This window comes from Dryobates pubescens, chromosome 2 (assembly GCF_014839835.1).
Source record: "Dryobates pubescens isolate bDryPub1 chromosome 2, bDryPub1.pri, whole genome shotgun sequence".
NCBI lineage: Eukaryota > Metazoa > Chordata > Aves > Piciformes > Picidae > Dryobates > Dryobates pubescens.
This window is the reverse complement of record NC_071613.1, coordinates 49785395-49812168: the sequence shown is the minus strand read 5'-3', so window position 1 is coordinate 49812168 and position 26774 is coordinate 49785395. Positions and strand designations below refer to the sequence as shown.

The 26774-nt window shown below is 41.5% G+C and overlaps 1 protein-coding gene across 1 annotated transcript in view; it reads right to left on the bottom strand.

Annotated features, from left to right (window-relative positions):
- THSD7B (thrombospondin type 1 domain containing 7B) overlaps nt 1-26774 on the bottom strand; it is a 296164-nt gene that overhangs the window by 163709 nt on the left and 105681 nt on the right. Inside the window, exon 7 of the mRNA XM_054177216.1 lies at nt 2452-2643. Within this exon, the coding sequence (XP_054033191.1) occupies nt 2452-2643 (192 nt within the window). The remainder of the gene's footprint in view (nt 1-2451; nt 2644-26774) is intronic.

Here is a 26774-nt window from a genome sequence, read left to right as displayed (position 1 = left end):
AAAAAAACCCAAAATAAACCCAAACTAAAAAAAAAATAAATAAAAATCTAGCTCAAATATTGAGCTTCCCAGGGAAAAATTAAGGTGTGTTTTTCAAGAATACCCATGGTGAAGAAGGTCTCCTAAAGAAGGCAGAATAATACTGAGGCAGTTTTAACTGAAGATAATAAGGCATGCCCCAAGGTCCATGGTCTGCCTGCAGAATGACAAGCAGGAGATGCAGTTTATAAAAAGCACAAGAATCTGGCCACTTTCTGCAGCTCATTGCCAACTTTTGTACAAGGAAAGCAGAAAAGCATACCACTGCCTAGCCATTTACAGACTTGTTATGCACCTGGTGTTCATCCATTTAATCCATTTTAAACCTGCTGAGGTTCCCTGCCTCCACAGGACCATGTTTCAGAGGTTTGCCGAGTAAAGAAATACCTTTTAAAACCTGTTTCAAACCAAGACCCTCTACTTTCATCAACACCTTCCTGGTTATCATACTTTGGGAGGTGATGAACACCTTGGAGAAATTGAGAAGGCTCTGAGGTGACCTAATTGTGGCCTTCCAGCATCTGAAGGGGGCCTACAAGAAGGCTGGGGAGGGACTTCTCAGGATATCAGGTAGTGAGAGGACTAGGGGGAATGGAATGAAGCTGGAGGTGGGGAGATTCAGGCTGGATGTGAGGAGGAAGTTCTTCACCATGAGAGTGGTGAAGCCCTGGAATGGGTTGTCCAGGGAGGTGGTTGAGATGCCGTCCCTGGAGGTGTTTAAGACCAGGCTGGATGAGGCTCTGGCCGGCCTGATCTAGTGTGGGGTGTCTCTGCCCATGGCAGGGGGGTTGGAACTAGATGATCCTTGTGGTCCCTTCCAACCCTGACTGATACTATGATACTATGACTCAAGGGTTTTAATTAAAGTCGGCCTGTGAGATGGCGTCCACAGTTAACATTGCCTCAGCTGATAGAGGACAAACAAAATGTCCCTTGTAAAGGTAGCAGAGCTCTGTAGAAGTTGGTGACTCAGCTGTGAGCTTGGTATGAAAGAGCAGGAGAAAACAGGTAACAACATTGCCTTAGTATTGCAGTGATAGCGGTATTAAATTCTCGCCCAGTCTCCACAAGGTCAGACCAATCACTGATTATCCATATGGAGATGTGTGTCTGCGTATCACCATTGCTAAAAACATACACCACAAGTTGGGACATTTGACTTTAACAGTTGATTACTCCTTCCTCAGAAATGTCAAGTGTTCAGTTCAAAGCACGTCAGTTTTTGTTTCATGTATTTCAGGTTGAGATGACCAAGAATTCACTTCCTCAACACTTCACTTTCATAGTTCCTTGTTTATTTGTGATTTGCAATCCATTACTTCCATGGAAAACATGAAGCTAACTTTTTTTTTTTCCCCATTTTGATTGCTCTCTAGCCCATAGACTTTTTTTAGCAGTAGTTATTATTATTTAATTGCCAATTATATAGCAGTTTTCATCCTGAAGGGTCCCAATTTTTCCCAAGTGCCTATAAGGATGTTTATGTGAATACAGACCATTCACACAAGTAAGAGATTGCAAGTCCTTACAGTGCCCCAGAAACAGTGGGTGGGTTTAATGATAATTTCCAAAAGAGCACTTAACAGAGTCCTACATGAGATTTGCATCTGAAAGTGTTTTGCTGTTGCATTAGCTGCACATAGTACTGACAACAGTAGACAGTCTTATCGTGTCAACAAGGCTTTAGTCTTTTAGACCTGTACAGGGTTTATGAATTTTTATGCACTTGATGAGACACCTTTCAAATCCTGTGTGACAGATCAACATATAAATGAATTACCATATGAGTAACGGCAGTTAGAAAACTACACTTCTGGTATGAAATAGTTTCTGCAAATAATTGTATCACTGATGTTGCTGTGTAAAAATCCAGATATGTGATGTGTCCATGAAGATCCAGAGGAAATTATATATGTTCATCAAAAGCTATTTACTTACTTCAATAGCTAAACAAGGTCAATACATCCCAGGTCTGCATTAATAAGGTAAACAGGTCCTCTTCTGTTTACTCATTTTTCACAGCTCACTGCTGTTTTCTAAATTGGTATCAATATGTTCCTATATAAAGACACTTGGGTGATGGGTTTGTGTCATGAAGCAATTTCATTAGTATAGGATGTAGCTCTCCTGAAGTAAATTCACCCCTAGCCTGGCCTTCAATTGACAAGAATTCATAGGCTGAAGTAAATAATTTTGAACTGTGACAGATTTTCTCTAAGTGACACATGCATTAACCAAAGCCCATAAAGATATTTTACTTGCTAGGCATGAAGTACAGACAAGTGTTAAGTATTATTCCTCACTGCTAGAGTACTGGGGTTGGCTCCAATCTAAACACAGTTTGCCTGGGAAATGCAAGTTAAGTCATTAAACAAACAAGCAGTGATTAATCCAAAAATGTTTACCACTCACCCTCAGCTGGAAGGGCCAAGATGGACCTACTCCTGCTTTGACTGCCCTCGGCGTTTTTACTGGAGCATGAGTGGGAACATGGCGACCATGGGGACCACTCACTGATCACACAGTCTGTTGCACATGGGATTTCACAAGCCATGACGTCAGGACGGGGCACCTCTGAGCAGAGGTGATGTGGTACTTCTTCACCTGGAGCAAACAAGCCAAGACAAGACATGAGGGAAGGATCAGCTTGGTTCAATATCCACAGCCTGCATCAAACACTAACTTACATCACAAGTTCACCTGCCTGTGAAAGAATACACTGCTAAAGAAAACATGGTTAGGCTTCAGGCTTCAAAATACAACACTTAAACAGTTAACTTACATATTTCTGCAAAAAAAAGAAAAATGAAAGAATGTTTCTCAAGTTTTGTGTGTGACATCTTGGCTGCAGTCCACTTTATAACGCAAGTAGGCACAAGGAATGAGATAATTAAATCAGTAAAAGGCTGTAATACCAATTATCATCAATTCTGATTATAATTACGCTGTGTTTTCCAGCAATCTCCACCCTCAGAACCTATTTTCCTCCATGTGAATTGTGCAGGTCCCCACAGAATACAATTTTCTACTGCCTGCAGGTCAGACAAGTGTCCAATAGATGTTTTGGTCCTTCCGGAACCTCACCAGAACTAACCACATACCATTTCTGACTACTTCTCACTCCCAAACTAGGAGATAGAACACTAATGGATCTGTTGGACCACTGCCAGCCAAAGAAGAAGTATTTTGTGCTGGAGATAAACCAAGGGACCTGAACCAAAGTGCACCTCTAGTGGGGAAGCATCTTTCCAAACCCCTTTTCAAAAAGAAGGTAGGATACTGGGGGTGGGGGGTGGGGGGGTGGAGAAAAAACCCTACCAGCTAAAAGAACAGCAGGTAGAATGAGCAGCGAAACAAAGCATGTGAAAGGGACATCAAGCGGAGTATCCTTTTTAAGAAGCAAAGTAACATATAATTTTATTTCTAAAATTACAAAGGAAGTGTCTAGTAATTTGAGAAATTACATAGCATTTACAAGAATTTTTAATTCATAAAACTCCTAAAATGTAACTCCTTAAGTACTGAATTACACCCAACATTTCATAATGATCATTGAAGCAATGAACAGACAAGACTGAGTTTCACAGAACACATCTGCTTGGAAGAAACCTCAAAGATCACCCAGTCCAACCCTGGACCCAGCACCAAACCATGTCCCTAAGCTCCAGGTCTACGTGCTGCTTAAACACCTCCAGGGACAGTGACTCAACCACTGCCTTGGGCTGACGTTCCAATGTTTGATGACCCTCTCTGTGAAGAAATAATTCCAAGCACCCAGCCTGAAACTCCCCCAATGCAGCTTGTAACCACTTCCTCTAGTCTGGTCTCTTGACACCAAGGAGAAGAGGCTGGGCCTCCCTCCTCTCAGGTACTTGTAGAGAGCGATGAGGTCTCCCCTCAGCCTCCTCTTCTCCAGACTGAACAACGCCAGCGCTCCCAGACGCTCTTCATAGGCCATGTGCTCCAGGCCCTTCACGAGCCTCACTGCCCTGCTTTGTTACACTATTCACTCGTTTAATGCTTCTGGACCCCTCAAGAATTCTCAGCTACAAATTCAAAATGTCTGGAAGCTCAGATTTAGCTGTTTATAAACAACAGGCTCACACTGAACATTTTGCCCTTATAATAGGTACAAAACTCTCCTTTGAGGGTTCTTTAATTATGAACCTAGGAAACAACCATAATGACTTAACTGAGCTCAATTATACGTAGGGGGAAAAAATATTAAAATTGATAATGGCAACAACTCGCTCCTTCACCTCACACTACGGGAGCAGGCTCTGTAACAAGGTGGCCCACGATGCAATTATAACTGGGAGGGTAGAAAACCCTATTGCTTCTGCAAGACAACACTTCTATGAGTGAGTAAATAAGAGAGGCAGGCGCTAGCAGGAGCGCATAAAGCTGTCAATAGCCTGGTGGCATTATCTGTGGTTGCATCCCTAAATGAAGACAGGCTCATCGCCCCCAAGGCACAAATAAAACTTTTCAAGCATATCATGAGAAGTAACGGAGAATCTAGCAGGCAATCAGACTGCAATACATGCTTTAAAATACTCTCTTTTTATATTCCCTTTCCCTTGCATACACCTGTGCTCATCAGGAAAGGCTCAGTATGCACAGGCTTTGCAACCACGATTTTAAGTCTGTTCGGTAAGAAAATGGAGACCAACAACCTCCTCACAGACAGCTCCCATCCTCCTGTACTGTGCTTGGCACGCCTGCAAACCCAGCTTAATCCATCATTCACTTCAACTAGCCCATTATCACCACTGCTGCAGTGGATGCTCCCATAATGCTGAGAAGTATCTTTAGAGAAAAAATAAATAAATTAAAACCCACCGAATAAACCTAGATGCCTCATTCCAGCTGCCTTCCTGAGTCCTTTCAGTGTCAAAATGCCTGCTAACATTTTGACAGCTTGTCTGTATGGCAGCCGATAACATAAGGAGATCCCGGGCAGGCGTGATTTTAGGAGTCAATGGTACAGTAGTATCAAGAGATTATTTGCTTTGGTGAAGTAGGGCAAAACATCCATCCCCATCTTCCATCACTGACACTCACAAAGCAGCATGCAAACAGTCAGTGGCAGGTTTCTGAATGAGAACAGATGAGATGGGACACTTGGCCTGCAAGCATGTCCCTCACTCCTCCATCCTTGTAAGAGGCTACCTTCATTATATATGGACTTATGGCAGGAGAGTGCCTTAAAGTTCACCAAACTGTGGATTTTTTTTCTCCAATCAGACCGTGCTAGATATGTAACTATTTGAGAAAACCCTACTAGTTGAAAGCCAGGAGAGCCTTTCCTCTGATTTGTCTGGACACAATCCTGTGCAACCTGCTCTAGGTAAACCTGCTTTAGCAGGTGGGTTGGACTAGATGATCTTCAGAGGTTCCTTCCAACCCCTACCACTCTGTGATTATCTGTCTTTGCAAAGACCAAGCCATTCCACACAGCACACGATTTAACACTTGGATCTGCTTTGGGGTGGTGTGATGGTTTAACAGAATCACAATGGTTGGAGAAGACCTTCAAGGTCACAGTATCACAAAGGTTGGAAGACACCTCAGAGATCATCGAGTCCAACCTGTCACCACAGACCTCATGACTAGACCATGGCACCAAGTGCCACGTCACCAAGTCTTCCTCCACCTACGAGTCCTAGTGAGCACCCTGTGGGGAAAGGAGGCAAAGGAGCAAAATGTGCTTCCAGCTTCTTCCCTCTGTGGTTTCCTTTCAGGCTGGATTTACAGCAGGTGACAGCAACAGTACTGCTGCAAACAAGAGGCTGCAATTCACGGTTCCTCAGCAAAGAAAAGAACCTTTGCGGTTTTGTTATAAAGAGTTTACCACCCGGTGCATGAAGGTACAATTCAACACTCACTTTGATTTACTTTATAGCTCTCTTCGCTGTGTTCAGGTTTAATTACTGGCTTGTATTACTGAGGAAGGGGAATGTTCTTCTGTACCAGCTGCCTGGCAGAGAATTCTCAGAAAACTGTTCTATACTACAAAGGGAGGTAATAATCTTTCATTTTCCATGAAAAATACTGGTACAGGATACATCTGAAGTGTACTTTGTGCACTGTCACGGTTTTACAGGGCATATTAAATTCTCCAGAGCTTCCAAACTGTTCACCCAGTACCTTGATGGTTTAATTTTTATCTCAGATACTTGAATTAATCTTTCTAGGCCTTTCTATAATCTTTGCACACACAAGGCTGTGGGGTTGGATGGCAACCACTCAAGGGTACTAAGGGAGCTGGCAAAGTGCTCATCAAGGGACGTGCAATTATCTCTTTCATGTCTTAAGCATAGTTTTTCTTCTCAGCTTTCTGGAATGCATGCTTTGCTACAAAAAAACCCAAAGTTTTAGTTGAGAAAAATATTAGAGTTTTCTATTCAAAATGTTTCACTGCAACAATCCTGACCAACTCTAATGGCATGTTTTTAACCCATTGCCTTGCACTTGACTAGTACGGTGGTTAAAGCTAAATTCCCAGGCTATATTTGCCAGATATCAGGAGAGACTTAATCCATTTTCTTCCAATGTCAAGGTGCAATAACTGCAGAAGAAAAGATAAGCATGGCATTTTTGTAAATATATTTGCTAATAAGGTTGATCATTAGCTAATGCACTGGTCCCTCATTTTGAATTCTTGAGCAAGGTAACAGAGAAGCTACATGGAGAAGTGCAATTCGGAGTGGAATTTTTGATTCACTTAAAAGCAAATTAAATTCTTCCAAACAAAGGAAACAAAATAAGGAATGACATAAGACCCACCTTGAACTAACGACCTTGGCTTTCCCAGCAATGTAGCAATTTTCTTATTGTCTTTTCTGCTCTAAAAGGAGGAAGACATTCCCACAGCCCTGAATAACACACTCCATGGTGAGGCATTGAATCAACAGAGATGTTGCATTCTGAATCACTTCAATATTTAATTGCATCTGTCTATTTTACATAATGCCTTGCAGCTCTGGTGTATTAGTCTCATTCTTCCCAGTGACCTGTGTACCTATCTCCTATGACACAGTTTAATTACTCCTGTCATAGACATCCCTCCTGGCTCCAGAAAAGGCCAATGTCCACTGGACAGGATATGACTAAAGCAGCAAAAACACTAGTCCCATCAGGCAGCACAAATAGAAAGATCAACTCAATAACAAACTGAATATCCTCCCTTTGGCATTCACCACCATACCACCCTCATTTTTGAAATGGAAAACCTGCAAAATGTCTTTGAAGATTTCAGGTTTGTACACCTGTGTGGAGACTTCAGCAACCTCCATGCTGGGGAATGGCTTGAGATGAAGGAACTGCATTTCAGACTGTTCCTGCATTGCTAACTGGAAGTTCAGAAAATTTATTTTTTTTTTGCACAAATGACTGCTGCAACAATGCTGCATATTTAATAACAATTACCAGTTTGACATCAATATTTCTCCTTGTAGCATTTCAAATTATTCAGTGGAAATAATGAAGCTGTCATCTAAAATACTATACGTATCATAAAATTTTATGTCCCACTTAAATCTCAGAAAAGAATGACAATAAACTTTGATTAAATACTTGCCTGTAACAGAATAAGATGTCAACAGGCAGCAGTAAATTCAGAAGAATTCCTATTGACTGTATGCCAGTTTGCTAACGGCAATTGTACTCAGAGAAAGCTGTCTGCTGACAATATCTTGGCCTAGGCATCTCATCGGCTAACGAAAACATTACATTTAAAAGCAATAACAATCAAACAACAATGGGAAAAAAAACAATCTTATAACCATTTTGAGCATGTTCATCTCATCACAGTATCATGGGTTTTGTTTCTCTGTGTTGCACAACCAGTCTTAGAAATGCCTTAAAGCATCCGGAGTGCTTGCCATGCTCAGCTGTCACCGGGAGACCAATGTCACACTTCACTGAAATCCCTGGCTCGTGGTTGACTTTTCTTAATGCAGTCAACAGGTAAGAACGTTGGAGAAGAGCAGTGTCAGTTTGTCAGGGAAAGCAGTGGCGTATGGAATAAATTTAATTGCAGTGGTCCATCACTATTATCAGAGCCCCACAGCAGAGAAGAGGAATGCAATAGCAATGAAGACAAATGGAGGTGAGGATCTATCATGAAAAAAGATGAAGCAGTGAAGAAGAACAAGCCATTCACAATGGAAAAGAGGAAATAAACACAACCAGGATCATGCTCAGAAAAACAAAACCCAGAATAGATGAGGCAATCATTGAGGATTTGAGTCAAAAGACGTAATTAAAATGCAACTATGAAAACCAAGGAAGAACATTTTTAACTATATAATCCACAATGAAGGAAAGAAGGGAATAACAACTCAGGAGAATAGGGAAGAAAGGAAAGTAAGATGACAAAGTGTGAAAAGCAGACAGAAGGAATGAGAACAAATGTGATAAGGAAACAGCATGTCTGGAAATATGTTATGAAATCCCCATAATCTACAAGTCTTGCCCAAATCCCTGCATCACTGGGCACAATTCTGTCCCTTACCGAAGTCCAGGTGATCATTACAGAGGTTATGATTAAAACATGATGAAGAACATGAGAAAGTATCTTCTCTTTTCCGATACACCCTCTACTGCAATTTGGGCTCTTTATACACAACTGTTTTCCCTGTTCATGTAAATGCTCATAAGAAAATTTATTTGTGACTCTAAGGAAGCTCCCAGAAAGCAAGCACAGGAGGAGGCACACCAGCAGGCAGCTGCCAAGGCTGCAGAGATCATCCCAGTACATCTCTATGGAGTACTATACAGCAGCTACCAGTCTCAAGGTTAAAAACAATAATAAATAGTACAGCTGTATGAGGTTACCTACAGAAGAGATTGGTTCCAATGTATTTCCTATCCCACACAGAGAGACAACTAGTCATTTAAAGGAATTTGCTACACATTCACCTGCTGGGCTTGGGTGTAAAAGCAGAATTAATTCCACATTGTGGCTGTTTGCACACCAGCTCCTGAATTAAGAGAAATAGCTCACGTGCCAGCTGAAAGTAAACATGGGTTTACTGTATTCCCAGAGAAGAGCATAGAAAATCAGGCTCTTAATAATTAACAAGGTATGGCAATCTGAAAACACAGAGTATAAGAACTAGACATAATCCATATCGGTGCTCTGGATTTTTTTTCCTCTCTTCACACTTTTCCCTTTTCTCTCCACTACCCCTTCTTGCTGTGAAAGAGAGAATGAACACAGGTGGGTTGATCAAGACCAATTACAATTAAGATTTATTGTTGAAATTGGTGCTGTAGTATAATTGAAACAGGTGTCCCTCTATTTTCTTCTCCGTGCTGCTTTGTTCCAAATGCTAATCAGAGCAAACTACTGTAGAAGACAATTCCACAAATAAGTCAAATCTATTCAAATATAAAACATACAATTTTCCCAAAACTGCAAGAAAAAGAAAAAATCAACAATTACAAGTAGACTTTTCCAAGAGTGTCTAGAGTCCACTTCAACTTATCTATCTGTGCAGTGGGGCAGAACAATTTTAGTGGAGGAATTCAAGCATTTTAATTTAAAATAAAGAAGGTGGCATTTTATTCCCACTGCATCACAACCATAAATTTCTAAGCCTTCCATTTTTGCAGACCTGAGGTGTCACTTTCACACTCAAAACTCAAAACCCCCCCCCCCAACCACCAACTTTTAAGGGACGTATTACAAAGTGCAACCTGCAGTAATCACGCTCTCACACAGTAAGTTACCCCCCAAAAAACCTGCATGTGCACACGTGTAAAAATGCAATGCTTTTATACCTACTGCTTTGATTATTATGACTTTTGGTCTGATTGTGCTCCTTTTAAGAATGACACATCTTGCTGGCTTTGCTTGTGGCCATCAAAAGGCTATGACAGACTGTTATCCAAGTGATATTCCCAAAATAAGTCAGCAATTTACTACATAGAGAGCAAGAGCAGACTTCTCTCCTAGCCCCAGAAACTGCCCAAAGAGGAGTTTGTATTAACATAAGACACTGAAAAATTGTAAACAATAGTGCAGCAGATGAGGTTTATCTGAGTTGGCAAAAGTCTTGTTTTCAGATACAGTGAATGCTAATGATAATAAATAATTGCAAATACCATCTGGACTCTTTGAAAAACATCCTTCTCCAAGCCTGCAATTGAATCTCTACAAAAAGAGGATCAATGCAAAAGAAAATGAAAACAGTAAATTAAAATTAGATTTATGCCAACTACTTAAAACTAAGTGCTCATTTAGAAGCAGTTAACACAAAAATGTGCTCTAGTTCAGATGCAGAGTCTGGCCTAATCCCATAGAGCGACTCTGAGAAGTTCTACAGTCTATCAGGAATTGTTCAGAATTCGCCAGAGCAAACTCCAGGCTAGTTTTTATTTTTACTATTACTACTAACAGTAGTAGTTTCATTTCCAATTTTGTCTTTGATCCACAACACTCAGAGCACAGTGGTGTTAAGATGTTCTGTTTGGTAACTTTCAAAAGGTTGCAGTAAAGAAGAAAACTCACCCAGTAACATAGGTGATCATCAGCCTAGGATACGAATGAATGGCTGAAGTGTGCTCTTGACAAAGGCAATGCAAATTGCAACCATCATGTTTGGTTATTGAGTGCACACCCCCGTTTTGCCAAGTATCAAGTATGCATCCAGACTGCACAAGAGATTTTTCAGATGGGTGAAGTTACTTCTGGCTAATGTACCCTGACCCATCCCTGAACCACTTTTACATAATAAAGTTGTGAATTTCAGAAGGAGTGTTTAATTTTCACTGTATTTTGCATAGATCATTTAGTACTTAAAGCGAGGATAAATCAAATGTAGGAAACACAATATTAATAATACTTTCTGTGTGCTTCCACTTTGCCCATGAGGTGGAACTTTAATTACATCATTAATAACAATGCCTACATTTTCAGTCAGCAGTGCATCATTCCTCTGGTGCCATTTAAAGTGCATTTGGTCTCTAAACCACTCCACCCTCTGGAACTGGTTCACCGATTGTATTGTAACAGCAGCCTTGTCCTGCTCACAACTTGCCTACACTGTCATTAACAGGATTTAAAAGCAGGAATCATTTCTGATGACCTAAAGTGTGGAAGGCTTCTTTAGAAGTTTCTTGTTATTTTCTGTCTACAAAAAGTTTACATAGATCTAAAGGTCACAGCTGTTGTTTGTGGGATGGAATTCTATCACTGTCTTTGCCTGTTATTCACAATATGGTCTCAAAACCATTTAAAAAAAAAATAATGAAAGTATCTAAAAGCTGGTAACTGTGCCTAGGCTCCTTACTGGGGAAATTCTCCTCGCTTCTTACACAGAACTTTGTATTTGGGTGTTGTAATTAAAAGGTGACAAATAACAGATCTGCTAGTGCATCAGAAAAAAAACCCGATGTATATTACTCCTCTTTGAAATAAAGCTCTGCCTGGGGCTTGTTCTCAGTGTGACTGGTCCAGATCAGATAGCACGTGCCCTTCCTTTTTTCTCAGCTGATGAAACTATTTCCCATGAAACACCGAATCTCTCTAGGGTTTGGATGGAGATGGATACAGCTGCTTGAATGTTTACACAGCAAGATGAAGCATTCTCAGAGTGCTGGCCAGTATGATCATCCCAGCCTGGGAAATAAGGTGTCCCAGAGCAAAGCATCATCCACCACAAGACAAACACCACATGCCTAAGAAATCTCTGCTTCAGTGGGTTACACTAAGCCTGCACCACCATGAACTTTCAGAGTTTGAACATATGGATGAGTTGAGCCACGGCAGCTGACTTGAGACTTTGCTACAACCTGAGCTGGACTGTTGTTACTAAACAAGACCCTGACCCCCTCACTTAAAGCAAGGTAGGTGTATACGCACCTACAGCTTCCAACTTTCTCCAAATTCAGTGGAAGCTAAAACCTGAAGACTGTGTTAAAAAGACTAAGAAAAGCCACTACCCATGCTTTGGTGATGTTCTCAGGGTAGAGCCTCTGCTCACAGAAAGATAGAGGACAAAGTAACGGGAGGGTAAGTGAGGAAAGTATAGGAGAAATTATGAACTTTGATATCAACATTACATCAAGATGGGGCTTTCTTAGCATGACTGAAGCCAGGACCACGTGGTGAGGTGGCAGTTCAGAAAAATGTTGGTGGCTGAGTTCAGAGGCACCTATGCCAGCAGCTTTTCTCCCATGCTGACCTTCCCCTTATTTGCTCTAAAGCAGGAAAAAACAGATGTAGGAACTGTAAAAAGCCCGGACGGATAGCAACCAGCCATTCCCTAACAGGTTTTCTACCTCCTGTTGGAGAACTACTATTTAGCTTTGCTACTAGATTAAAGGAAAACACAGAACCAGTAAAAGAAATCAAATGAACACCCTCCACCCCCTTTTTAAACACCCTGAAGTGTCAAGCCTGTCAGGAGGCATTTGGGCGCACTTTTGAGATACAAGAACCGAAAGAGGAAAACTCGAGAATATCTGGATAAAATTCGGTTTTCAACCACTAAATTTCTTCGTGTGGAAAAAAAAGCAATAACTTCCCCACAACTCAGAAAGTATTTCTGTTCTGATTATTCAGCTATTAAAATGGGAAAGTGTCACTTTATGACAATTGCTTTCGGCAGGAGCTATTTTACACCTATATTCTCAAGGAATATGCACACGGAGAAAAACAATATTAAAACCTTCAGCGTTAATCTGTATTTTCCAAGCTAAGCACATTTTGACAAACTTTCTAATAGACACTGTTCAAAATTCATGACATATATGAGCATGATTACATTAATTTATTATTTTTTTTCCCTCCTCTTGTGCAGCAATAAAATTTTACCTTTGAACTTGTATTTATTACAACTTTTACTCTATGGAGGGCATGCAGGCACAGAACTAGAATAAAGCTCTGCTAATTCCATACATTATTGAAATCCTAACACTGCAAGTGGTATCTTACTGTCTTCATGCATACTTAAAATTTCAATTCAAACCTCATTTCATTAAAAGGGCTGGTTAAGCAACTGTATATGCCTTCTTTTTTTTTTTTTTAAAGTTTGTGGTTTAATGTAGCAGAATTCTATTTTATGTATTTGGGAAAAAAAGTAGGTAATTCTAGCCTTGTCCAGATGTTGTAAGCAAAATCTTGATAGGTGCTGAATAATTGAGTGTGCCATCCATCAGTCTCCTAAGTACTATAAAATTAGAGAAGGGAAGTGCTAGAGAATAATCTTTGCTTACCCACAGGCTTCTTCTGTAAGCGGGGTCTAATTTGGTGGCAAAAATCCCATTGACTTTGCTAAACTGGGGAGTGTACAGTTATGCAGGGCAACTTTAAACTAAATGAAGTATGAACAGGTGAAAGCACAGAAGAAATTTAGACCATAAAGATCAGAATCATAGAATCATAAAGGTTGGAAAAGACCTCAAAGATCATCAAGTCCAACCTGTCACCCAAAACCTCATGACTACTAAACTGTAGCTTCAAGTGCCACATCCAATCCCCTCTTGAACATCTCCAGGGATGGTGACTCCACCACCTCCCTGGGCAGCCCATTCCAATGGCCAACGACTCTCTCTGTGAAGAACTTTCTCCTCAACTGGAGTCTAAACTTCCCCTGGCACAGTTTGAGACTATGTCCTCTTGTTCTGGTGCTGGTTTCCCTCCTGGCTGCAACCTCCCTTCAGGTAGTTGCAGACAGCAATAATGTCTCCCTGAGCCTCCTCTTCTCCAGGCTAAACAATCCCAGCTCCCTCACCCTTTCTTCATAGGGCTTGTGCTTGAGGCCTCTCACCAGCCTCATTGCCCTTCTGTGGACACATTCAAGAGTCTCAATGTCCTTCCTAAACTGAGGGGTCCAGAACTGGACACAGTCCTCAAGGTGTGGCCTAACCAGTGCTGAGTACAGGGGCACAATGACTTCCCTGCTCCTGCTGGCCACACTATTTCTGATGCAAGCCAGGATGCCAGGGGTTATCAGGCAACACCAATGATAGCCAGCCAATCAAAACACTACAACTAACATACAAGACAAATTTTGGACATGTCTTAAATTAGATGATATAATACTAAAAGATGTGGCAACAACAGTCAGCAAGGGAGCAGCTCATGCAATAAAATACATGACAAAGTGCAAAAGTTGACTCAAACTGCAAGCATAATATTGGCACAACCTCCTTTCTCTTCCAAAGGTCACCAAGCACATTAGCTCCAGCTTCACTGATTAGTAGTTGAGATAACAGCCGCTCACACGCACCTCAGAGTCATTGGGAAAAAAGACAAGGGGATCACTTTCTGTGTATGATGTCCTCATCACATTTCTGGTAATTGTTCAACCGCAGATAAGGCACAAATAGGGAAAAAGCAGCAGAACAGACTACTCTGAAAACGTAACGGAGAGAACTTAATGACCTTTACGTTTGGCACTGAGGCATCAAAAATGATAGCTATTATTACTGCTGTAATTACATGGCTGGCACTTAGAAAAAATTGCATTTTACTTCCCTGGAAACAGGACCACATGATGTTTGATGGCTCCCAAACCCATAGGAGCAGATTTCCCCACCACAGCCAGTTTGCAGAACACCCCGAGACCAAAAACCTGAACACCTGAAGACATGCAGCCAGATATGGTCCAAACGGGGCTCTCAAATCCATGAAGTCCACCACCCACCATCCTCCTGGAGTCAGAACATGCCATCTCAACTTCCACAGGCATCAATATGATCACACCAGGGGAATTCTGAAATCCAACAGCAAGCACTGTTGTCAGCCCCTGAACTCGGGCTTTTCTGTTTGAAAAACATCTGAGGAGCGCCAACGCTGTGATATTTCGAGTGTTACTGTCCCATCACATAAGGCTTATAGGCCACCACTGAGGAATAAGCCTGAGACTTTCACAGCTAAACCCTTGTCAAGTTGAACTACAGTAAAAAATCCTCTGCTGGTGAATCAGCAGTGGTCAGATAGATCATCCTGAGTCAGGTGCAAGAGAGAAATGCAAGGGAACAAAAAACATTGAACCAGTTAAGGTTTCTTGACCACGGAATACCAGACCAGGCTGGAGAAAGGCACAAAGGACAAATTTCAACTCCAGCATGCAGCTGCTGTTCTGGAGGACTTCCTAGAGTTTAGAAGTACTCCATGCACGACATCAAGCTTTCACAGACTCAGCTGACCAAATTTAGGCTACTGAGCTTCTGTGCCATGGGCAAGCCCAGATGAGACAAAGCAAACCTCATCTTTGTGCAGCTTCCCAGCAACAAGCAGCAAAGGAGAGAGTAGTTTACCATGCAAACTATGATGTTGTCTCCTACATTAAGGTGATTTTTCAAGATCATCTATCTCAGCTGCTGAGCCAGAAACTAACACAATCCTTTGGAAATCTGGTCTCAAACAAATTTGGTTTAGAGAGGAATGACTTGCTAAAAAGTAAGAGGAAAGGCTTTTTTAGAAACTAGGTAAGCCAAGCAAGACTTTTACCTGCTCTCAAGCAGTTAGTTGAAATGTATTCCACCACAGACTTTAAAGTCACCTTACTGGTAACATAACCTCCCAACATATTGAAAACCAGCAGGAAGTGTTGAATTAATACATATATGCTAACAAGCACTCCTACAGCCATGAATGTTTAATCCAGTTTTTCACTAGCTGACACTGCACCGTATGGCTGCTACATTGTTTTGAAACTCTGAGACGGGAAGAACTAGAAGGAAACCACTGTAAAGCAGGGGACCACAGAAAGGCAGCCAGAGGGAAAAGTCTCTGGAGAAAGCCCAGAGCAGACCACTATCACAGCAAAAAAGGCAAAGCAGATAATGTTAACACCTGGAGTGGGATGGAAGAGGGAGAGAAGGGAGTTTACTTGAGCCCCAGGGAAGCAAGCCTCCATATTCAACAATCACGAGGCTACACTTTGATGATGCGTAGAATACTTCTCAGCAATATATAAGATGTTGCCAGTTATGTGCTGTGTGTACAAAGATGCAAACAAAATGAGTTTTCAGAGAGCATGTAATACTGGCTGACTGAACAGGATAAGTTACTACCTACCAACCGACTGCTGGAAAACAGAACTTCTACACAGCTTTGGGGTCTTTGCCCATATATCTTAATGTTCTGGACCATGACAAATGATTGGATAACAACTCTTACTCCCCCTGTCATCATCCATCTTCTCAGGAGGCTTATTTCTTCAAATCCTGATGATGAACCTCTGTAGTCACTTATCTGAGCAGCAGAAATTTATTGCCTTTACTAGAAAATGAAATTCTCCTCCCAGAGAACTGCGATGGACACAAAAGGGCAAATTTCCACCCTGCATTTTCGTTCTCTCTAGTGGGAACTATATACATTTATCCCATGTCAGGATTTGGACCAAAGGGTATCTCCTGTGTTAATAAGAACAGCTAATTTCCAATTAAATAAGCTTACAGATTGCAGAGATGCTCTAATGAGAAAAAAAATATGAGGCCCTATACTAATTCTGCTTTCACTGCACATATTTAACAGGGCTGCCAAAACAGAGCCTCCAAAATACTTACTAATTACATTGGACTGCCTCCAGCCACTGTCACTGCCAAGGAATGGGCAAAGTTTGCAAGGAATCTACCCACTATGAGTTTAAAGATGATATTATTATTTTGGGAAAGCCTTGAAGGAATAAAAAAAAAGAGAGAGAGAGAGAATGGTAGAACAAAGAACTGGAGGGCTGATTTGGACAGAAAACACTGCCACAGTCTGTGGACTTCATGAGCAGTCATATAAAAATATTCTGGCACAGCTGGGAGCAGTTCCCGAGACACAAAAGTGCAGATGATCACTAATTCTACAGTATTCATGTTGGAGTTAAATATGTGCTATGTCTGGCAGCTACTGGAACCTTTCTTAGAGTCTGGAGTATAAAAATAAGAAAAGCTGTAGGGCAGAAGTCTGTAAACCCAGCTGAAAGAATCTTCTCGTGGCTTTGTGTGTTCAGTGGTAAGAGTTGATACCCCAATGGTGGTTGTTCCCAACACAGGGAGATACCACACAACAGCTGAATGGCCCAAAAGTGCATCACTGGGCAAAAGCCCATCTAGAGCTTAGACTGGCCACTGCTGTGAAGGACAACAAAAAATGCTTTTATACATATATTAATGGCAAAAGGAGGGGCAAGGACAACCTCCACTCCTTAGTGGACATGGAGCAGAATATTGTCACAAAAGATGAGGAAATGGCAGAAGTACTTAACACCTTCTTTGCCCCAATTTTTAATAGCAAGATAGGTTGTCTTCAGGACAACTGGCCTCCTGAGCTGGCCGATGGAGTCAGGGAGCAGTATAGTTCCCCTGTAATTCAAGAGGAAGTAGTTAGAGACCTGCTCATCCACTTGGATCCCCACAAATCCATGGGACTGGATGGGATCCACCCTAGGTGCTGAGAGAGCTGGCAGATGAGCTGGCCAAGACACTTTCCATCATTTTTCAACAGTCCTGGCTCACCGGAGAGGTCCCAGATGACTGGCGTGCCCAAAGTGATGGCCAATGTAATGCCCATCCAGAAGGAGGGTTGGAAGGAGGAGCCAGGGAAGTACAGACCTGTCAGCCTGACCTCAGTGCTAGGCAAGATTATGGAACAGGTCATCTTGAGTGCAATCACACAGCACTTACAGGATGGCCAAGGGATGAGGCCCAGCCAGCATGGATGTAGGCTGGGCAGGTCCTGCCTGACCAACCTGATCTCCTTCTATGCTCAGATGACTTGCCTGGTGGATGTGGGGAAGGCTGTGGATGTAGTCTACCTGGACTTCAGCAAGGCCTTTGACAACATTTTCCAACCTGGTTAATTCTGTATTCTGTAAAATCAAGTTTCTACTTTTCTCTGATCAATGATACAAATCTTTGCAAGTGACCCTCAGAAGTAACAGGACTAAGAACAGTCTTTCCAGACTTCTCATCAAGTTGCACAGTTAGCCATTAATTAGCTTGGACTTAAAAAACCTCCATTCCAGTGCAAGATGGGTTGAAAGAACTGCAGGTGCCCAGAGTGACACCATAAATATTGATCACAGTGCTTGTTCCACTTCATTAGCCACGAAGCGAGCAATGGTCCTCAAGAGAGAGGAAAAGGCAGATCCAATTTTAATCAATCTGCTGTACTAAAATGCAAACCTTGTGGAATATTATTTTAATTATTTCTCTTTACTCATGCCAATTGTAGCCTATTAAAAAAAAATATATATAAAAAAGTCTGGACACAGAGCCAAAACCTTCTGCATCTATGCTACACGAAGCAGCCCTACGGAACGATACCCAAGTGAGCTCTGCAACCAGCAAAAGCAGTTTTCCAACCCAGCACCTCACCCTGGGCTCCTTAGAACCACAGTTCATTAACCAGCCAAAACTTTGTGCTACCAGTGCTATAGGGTTCTTGAGATACAAACTGGTCTCTGGCAATGAAGGGGCCATGTGGGCTTATTTGTTTATTGAGACCGACCCCCACAGTATAGAGTAAATAAATCCTAAATCACTTAACCTTCAGAATAGATGTCAGGGAATACTGCCAGTGAATATTTGAAAAGGATTACAGGAAATGTATTAGTTGTCACTGAAAATGAAAATATGGATTTCAACTGAAACTCTCTACAAGGGGGAGGTTTTCCCCCCAAATCCATTAGTCTGGCAGCCATGCTGAACGAAGGGAAAATTGTACAACCAGCTCCAACTACGTGGGGCAAGCTGATCTATTGCAGAAGCTACGTTTTTATCTACTGAAATAAAACATTCTGTGCTTTTATTATTTTTTTTTTTTTTGTTTTACTTTAATCAGACTATAACCTCATTAAATGACAGTGTGAGAAAAGAACACAGAAGCTGGAAAGAAAATATAAAAACTTTCTGAATAAATTAATGTTTATTGCTTTTTAGACTTTGATATTCTGGTCTTTACTACTTAAACGCAGTTTAAATGTATGACTTGCCACGGCCTTTACGTTAAACCCAGGAAGTCTGCAATTTGTGATAAAATTCCTTATCTCACTCCTTCTGAACCTCTGCAAAGATCCAAGGTTAATTTGCAGATAATATTACTTCATGAAATAATTATCTTAGTCTATAGTACTTAAAATAGCTAAATTCAAGAAAGATATTTGAAAAAAAATGAAGCTGTCATGGCTGCAGGATGGAGACCGCTCGCTCCTCAGCACACGTTCCCACACTGGATGCATCTTCAGTGGGGCGCAGACTCTGTGTACCTCAAGCCTGGAGCAGCCACCTGCATGTCCTGCTCACCTGGGGAGTCAGGGCAGGGATGCTCAGGGTGCTTTGCTGGAGGGGCAAAGTCACTTCCAGTATCACAGTATAGCTAAGGTTGGAAGAGACCCCAAGGATCATCAAGTCCAACCTGTCCCAACAGACCTCATGACTAGACCATGGCACCAAGTGCCACGTCCAGTCTCCTCTTGAACACCACCAGGGACGGTGACTCCACCACCTCCCTGGGCAGCCCATTCCAATGACGAACAACTCTCTCAGTGAAGAACTTTCTCCTCACTTCCAGTCTAAACTCCCCTGGTGCAGCTTGAGACTGTGTCCCCTTGTTCTGGTGCTGGCCGCCTGGGAGAAGAGACCAACCCCCTCCCGTCTACAACCACCTTTCAGGTAGTTGTAGAGGGCAATGAGGTCACCCCTGATCCTTCTCCTCTCCAGGCTAAACAATCCCAGCTCCCTCAGCCTCTCCTCATAGGGCTTCCAGCTCCACCTGTGCAACCTTTCCACTTCTCCTGTGGCACTGCATCTGAGTCTGTCCCTGATCCTGGGCATTGTTTCCATTCATCACTGCAAATGTGCATGTGATATAAAATACAAAGTCTTCTTTGCAGCGAAACTGTGATGACCCAGCAGGACTGGTAAGCCCCCATGAACTTAATAACAGATGGTGGGTGGTTCTGTAGAAATCTATGCTTGAAGCAGTGGGGAGGTGGGCTTTTGGGCTGCCCATACTACACTGTAAAAGCCAAGATGATCCTTTAAGTTCAATTATATTTTCTGGGGTGGGGGGGGATGTGTGTGTGTTTGTTTTGCAGCCTCACCCTCCAAGCCCACAAACACCACCAGCAAGGCAGACTGACTTCCTCTACTCAATGTCAGTACTTGCTGAAAAATTACTTTCTTGAGCCATTCTTTCTCATCCTGCTAATTTTTCCAAACATCCTCCTATTAAACTATACAAATAGATTCATTTAGTAAACATCCCATTAACCAGGTCAGCATACAGTATTCACAACTTATTATGGAGCAGCACCGAATCAGTCACAGAAGCAATTATGCAATTGTAGAGCAGACAACTCACTTTAATCTTAATATGGGGCTGGGGATCTACAAGCCAGTGTTCATTCACATGGCTCATTCATTTCCAAGCATTAGGCACCATTTGTTTCACCCTCACTTAGGCAGCACTCTCACGTATTTTGATTTGCAAGCTTTGTGGACTGTCAGAAAAATACAAGCTCAACACCCCTCATGTAAGGGATTTTTCTATTCAATTTAAGGGTATTTCTAAGCTTCTGTTGCCTAGGGTGGGGACAAAAGCTGGGCTAGAAATTTAGAATCAAGACCTAAAAAAAAAAAAAGTTTCTCTCAAAAACCAACCAAAGAAAGCAACCCCATCAAACAAAAGCAAACAAATGAACAAAACCAAACCAAAAAAACCAAACCCCAACAATAACAAAAGCCCAAACAAATAATTAAAGAACTAAAGATCTTTCAAGAGCCATTTAAAATAGGTGGTTGCAGAGAAGAGAGATCAGAGCTAGGATCACCCTAGGTAATCCTGCTTTGGCAGGGAGGTTGGACCTGATGATCTCTGGAGGGCCCTTCCAACCTCTAATGTACTGTGATATTGTGACTATGGGATGCTACATTTACAACAGGGGACAAAAGCCCACAAACTGGCTTTTAAAATCACAGTTTTATTTGAAGGTATTCATTTATTTAAGCGTCATGGGAAACCAGGTTGCAAGAATATGCTCTGTCAACCACATGCAGCAGCACAAGCATTTTGAAGACCTAAATAAATAATGTATTAGAAAACCTAGCCTCGTCTGAATTAATGCAGACCCCTATGATATAAATGAAGAGCAGCAGTAGAACTATTTTCTTGGGATTTAAGTCATATACAGCATTAAAAGTAAAGGCCTTAGGATACTTATTGATAGGCAAGAAACTGCTATCTTTAGATCTATGCATGCTCTGGGAGCACTCTTCTAAATTTACACACTAAGAGAGTTTCCAAGAGAGCTACCAAATCAGTCAGCTTTATTTGTAAACATCATGAAAAGGAACAAAACACTCTCTTGGCTCTAGTCTCCTTTGACACAGCACTAAGCATACAACAAAACTGTGCTGACTCTGTGTTAAACTTGGGAAAGCTGCTGAAACCAGGGGGAGAAGTTCTTGCTAGGTTAAATTTAATGGGAATTTTGCATCTGGTAACAAACAAACAAACAAAACAAACACACACTGGAAAAAAAAAAGAACTGAACTTACAGGACCATCCTGGCTTCTACAATGTACTACGGGCAGCCCCAAAACCCACCTCCCCACTGCTACAAGCATGGGTTTCTACAGAACAACCCACCATCTGTTATGGGGGCTTACCAGTCCTGCTGGGTGATCACAGTTTCACTACAAAGAAAGACTTATTTTATATCACATGCACATTTGCAGTGATGAATGGAAACAATGCCCAGGATCAGGGACAGACTCAGATGCAGTGCCACAGATGTGGAAAGGTTCACAGTATCACAGTATAACTAAGGTTGGAAGAGACCCCAAGGATCATCAAGTCCAACCTGTCCCGACAGACCTCACAACTAGACCATGGCACCAAGTGCCACGTCCAATCTCCCCTTGAACACCTCCAGGGACAGTGACTCCACCACCTCCCTGGGCAGCACATTCCAATGACGAATGACTCGCTCAGTGAAGAACTTTTTCCTCACCTCGAGTCTAAACCTCCCCTGGCACAGCTTGAGACTGTGTCCCCTTGTTCTGGTGCTGGTTGCCTGGGAGAAGAGACCAACCCCTTCCTGTCTACAACCACCCTTCAGGTAGTTGTAGAGGGCAATGAGGTCACCCCTGATCCTTCTCTTCTCCAGGCTCCAGGTTGCACAGGTGGAGCTCACACCATCTGGAAGTGACTTTGCCCCTCCAGCAAAGTATCCCGAGTTCATCCAGTTCCCAATGAACTGCTTGCTTGCTTGCTATGGTCAGATTAACACTGCCTCTTCTTCCAGAAAAATCACTTTTCAAAATGCATCTGCCTCCTACTAGACCTGGCATCCCCTTAGACACCACTAGCTACAGGACCAAGCCAGGAACTAACTCTGTGATTCTTTTTCCCTCCTCAGTTGACAGGAAAGGAAAAAACACTGTCTTCTGCTTGCATAGCTGCTGACCCAGTCCATATAGATCTGTTGCCTCATTCTGTCTTTCTCCTTTTCCCCCCCTCTTTCTGTGTCCATGTGAGGGTTCATTGGTAGCAACACCAAGATGCAACAATGTAGAGCAAAGGAACTTAAATTCTTCTTTATGGTTCCATTCCCACATTTCCATTGGAAATTTAAATCATGCATCTGTTTTTAGAACTATGGTAAAAGGATGCAATAAAGTCACACAGTTTGAGAAGACCAGGCTTCAAAGTTGCCTCCCAACAATACAGGAAAATTCAGTTCTGAAAGAAATTCCATCTCATATACACATTCTCTTCAAAACCTTTGCTTTGACATTTGTGAACTGCCTGAAGAGAAAACCTGAACAGGCTGTTTATTTAAAAAGGAACACAAAAATATCTTCTTCTGTTACTTGTTTAACTCTTTTAAACAAAGACAGTACCTAATTTGAGGCAGTTAAAGATGTGCTTCATACAGACAGAAAGAAAAACAATGAAGGATGGAATTTTAAATTGTTTTCCATCTCCTCCAAGAGCTCATCTTTCTCAATTCACTAATTTACATTCACTCCAGCACTCCACAATAGCTGCCATTTATTAAAGATGAGATTCAATTCACAGATAAATAAATGTGATAATATAATCTACACTTAAAGTAATAGCTTGGGCTTGAAGTTTTAGGGGAATTAGGACTTCTCCCTTTTTTAGGGTTGTTCTTAGCATTATTTTTGGTCACAGCTTCAGAGCTCAAGTCCTGTAACTGAGGTCCACTTAACTCGAGTTTACACACTAGCCAGGATCTGTGTGAGGATCAAATCCTGCTCCACAAGGAGCACTGAATTCAGTCAGAAATCTGCCAGTAGGAGGATGTTAGAGAGCGTTTGGGAGCCACATCCCATAGCCCTTTTCCCTGCTTTGCAGTTTCTCCACCATTTTATCACATGTTCTTCTCTTTCCATTACAACCACCTGACTAATCACAAACTGCTGCCTAATGAGTAGTGGTGGCATAACAATACTTAATTAGAATTAAGAAGAAGATTTACTTTGAAAACCTGACAGACCAATATGCCCCAGAGCCAATCTCAGTAGTGCAGAACTAGCCCCAGATTTCTATGCCCTGAATTCTTAATTAAAAGTTTGTCAAAACTTCTTAAGGGGGAAGCCTTCCTCTCCAGCATCCATTAACCTCAAACAAGTGACTGAATATTTTTTTTAAGCAGCTCTACTTCATAAACTGCTTGATAAAAAGAAACTGAAAGAAAACGCAATGCTTATCTTTAATTTCCACTCAACAGCTTTCAGAACTACCATGTAAGGGTGGCCCTCACAATCATTCCTGTCCAGCACACAACATGCAGCACCGAAAGAATTTCAGTTACAGAAACAGGCTTCTGTAGGGCCACCCAGCAGGAAAGGATTAGATTACACAAAAAGACCCTTCTTTATTTCCTCCACTAAAAGGGCTGTGGTCAGAGATCAATGTGAGAAGCTGTCTATTGAAGTTAGACTCAAGTTATTCCATTATATAAACCTCAGGAGAAACTGGCTGCTGACCTACCCAGCGCAGCACACAACCAGACTGAAGGTGCAGCTCCTTCACCTTGTTTGAGCAATAGAGAGCACAGAAGAGCTCATGGCTGCAGGCTGCTTTCAGCCTTTTCTTCTACCCTGACTTTTCTGTATCTCTCCTCTCCTGCTCCCACACCCCAAACTCCCCTACAGATGGAGGTGGAAGGAAGCCTCCAGCCCCACACACTGCTGGTCTCAGCCTCCTGTCTGCATAATCAGGTTTACTCTTTCTTCTAATACTATCCAATGAAAACAAATTCCTAGATACTACCTCATACAAAACTTAATTGGCTTACTTTGAAACAGTTTTTTCTTTTGTGAGTTACATGATATGAGTTGGATTCCAGCCTACTGAACCTCACATAAGAGAATGCAATAAAAATACAGCCAATTTCTTTATCCTAATGATCTCCTATTTAATTTAAAGCCTTTATACTGTTTTGACTGTTTCTCTTGGGGAAAAAAAAATCTTGGCTGAAATAATTATGAACTGAGAATTGGGCAATTTTCAGTCTATTAGGAATGTGAAAAATATTGAGTGCATTAAAAGCTACCTTTTGGCTTGCATTAGCCTGGCATCCTAAGGAAATCAGGATACATCATAGAGCTGCTCTTCCATCTACTGAACACCAGAAACTGTTGAAACCCTTTTATTAATGTAATCAAAATTTGACAGAGGGGTTTGCTGGCTGGACACAGGCTGGTCAAACACTAGTGGTCAGAAGAGGACAATTGCTATATGTATCTACATATAGGTAGAACATGAAACTTTCTCTATTCACTTGACTTTTTTTCTCCTTTTTTCCAAAAAGTATTTTGTGAACACCTTTGCAAACCATCAGCTGTCTCTGCAATATGGAAAGTTCAGTTCAGAAGGGCTGCTTAAATTAAAAGCTCATGGCTCTACAACCCATGCTGGGCTTTCTTGACATGTCTCTATAGGATCCTTCAGAAAAGCTGTGTGAATGATGACAGACATATGCTGTAATTTCTGGTTAAAGAGAAATGGCTGAAGGACAGCATTAATGCAAAAAACCCAAGTTCCTGTATCTCAAGGGGATATTATGGGTAGGAAACTATAAAGCCTAAGGAAGTTTTGATGTTGCAATTGTGTAAAGAGGCTCTAAAAGCACCATGTCAAAACCAGGTGAAAATACACTGATGTGAATGCTGTGAATAGCCACCAGTTATTTTGAGAGTCCCTTTATGTGTATCAAAACAGACAAGGGTATGACTAAAGCATAAAGTGCCTTAGAGACACTGCTTGGGATGAGGAGGATAAAAAGATGTAATAAAGCGCCCCCTCTTCTTACATTCCTCTATTCCTCAAGATTGTGTGTCCGGTGCTGTGTGTTTGAGAGACTTAACAAACATACCATATCATAGGCAAGGAGTGAGGGAAACATTTAGGGAGGATAAACACTTTCTTCAGTAGTAGAAAAGAAGTGAAATCCTTAACACATTTAGAACTCTTATAGATGAGATTAACCTTCAATGTCACATCTTCCATATGCTCCTCCTGGTAACTTGAGCCACCTTTTGGTCACAGATCCAGAATCCTGTCTTTTATAACACTTTTCAAATCGATCCTTCTAGCCTCCTTCCCCATCTATCCCCAGAAGTTCATTTTAGAACTTGTCATCTCCCTACCTTTCAAATACAGCTCAAGAAGATGTGTTTTGCTCACATCTCCCTTTTGTTGGTGTTCCCTATGAAATACAATAACTCTCTAGAAAGGCTATGAACGTAACATGTATGTGACATTATGTTTAGTTTAAACAAAACAGCCAAACAAGTATTTTATGCTGCATGCTCCATTTCACTGAGAAAACAGGAACTGCTATTGGCACTTATAGGCATTTTTCTTATTTCTTACAGAAACAATACAGGATTTTTCTACAACATACACTATGGGGCAAAAACCAAATAAATCTATTTTAAGATTCCTTTTCCAGGCTTAAAAGGTAACTATAAATTCTCCCACAGTTATAAAATACAATACAGAAACCCTATTTCAGTCTCGTAACTGGAAGAACAGAAAGTATCAAACTCAATAAAGATGCTTTAGACATTAAAAAAAAGTTCAAAAGTATACATTTGCACTATCCTGGTATACAAATATAAATTCTCCTATACAGTGTCTTCCAACCTCTTGAACCAATATAACAGACCTCCAGGTCCCACACACACGCCATGCTCTTTAGGTGACCTTTATCACAACCTCAGATCAACTTACGTCAAACTTTCTCCATAACATTTAAAACATAAAGGGCAGTACAGATCTTGCCATAATAAGTGATGTTTATATTTTTCTTAATGTTATAATTCATATTTCTGAAGGGGCTGCCTTGACCCTTTGTTCCAAACCTACAGGTGTTTGAAGCTTAGGTTCAGTTTTTCAAAAGCCTCAGCACCCGCTGCTCCCTCTCACTAGTACAAGTGGGAGCTGGACCTCTGAAAATCCATCTCCTCTCTGCTCAAACAGCCATAGGGAAGAAATGGCCTTTGCCTTTACCATTTTAACTACGCTTTGAAGTCTTGAACAAATGTCTTTTGGAGACATCAGGTACCAAAAAGGGGAAGTACATACTGAAAAGAATTGTTCGTTTGAGGGCACTCTGCACCAACCATGAGCTCACACTTAGCGCAGGTGGCACAGTAGTATTTTCACAGGTATCTGTGATACCTCCCATTGACAAGCAAAGGGAGGATGAAAGCTGGCTAAATCCCTAATCAACATCATTGGT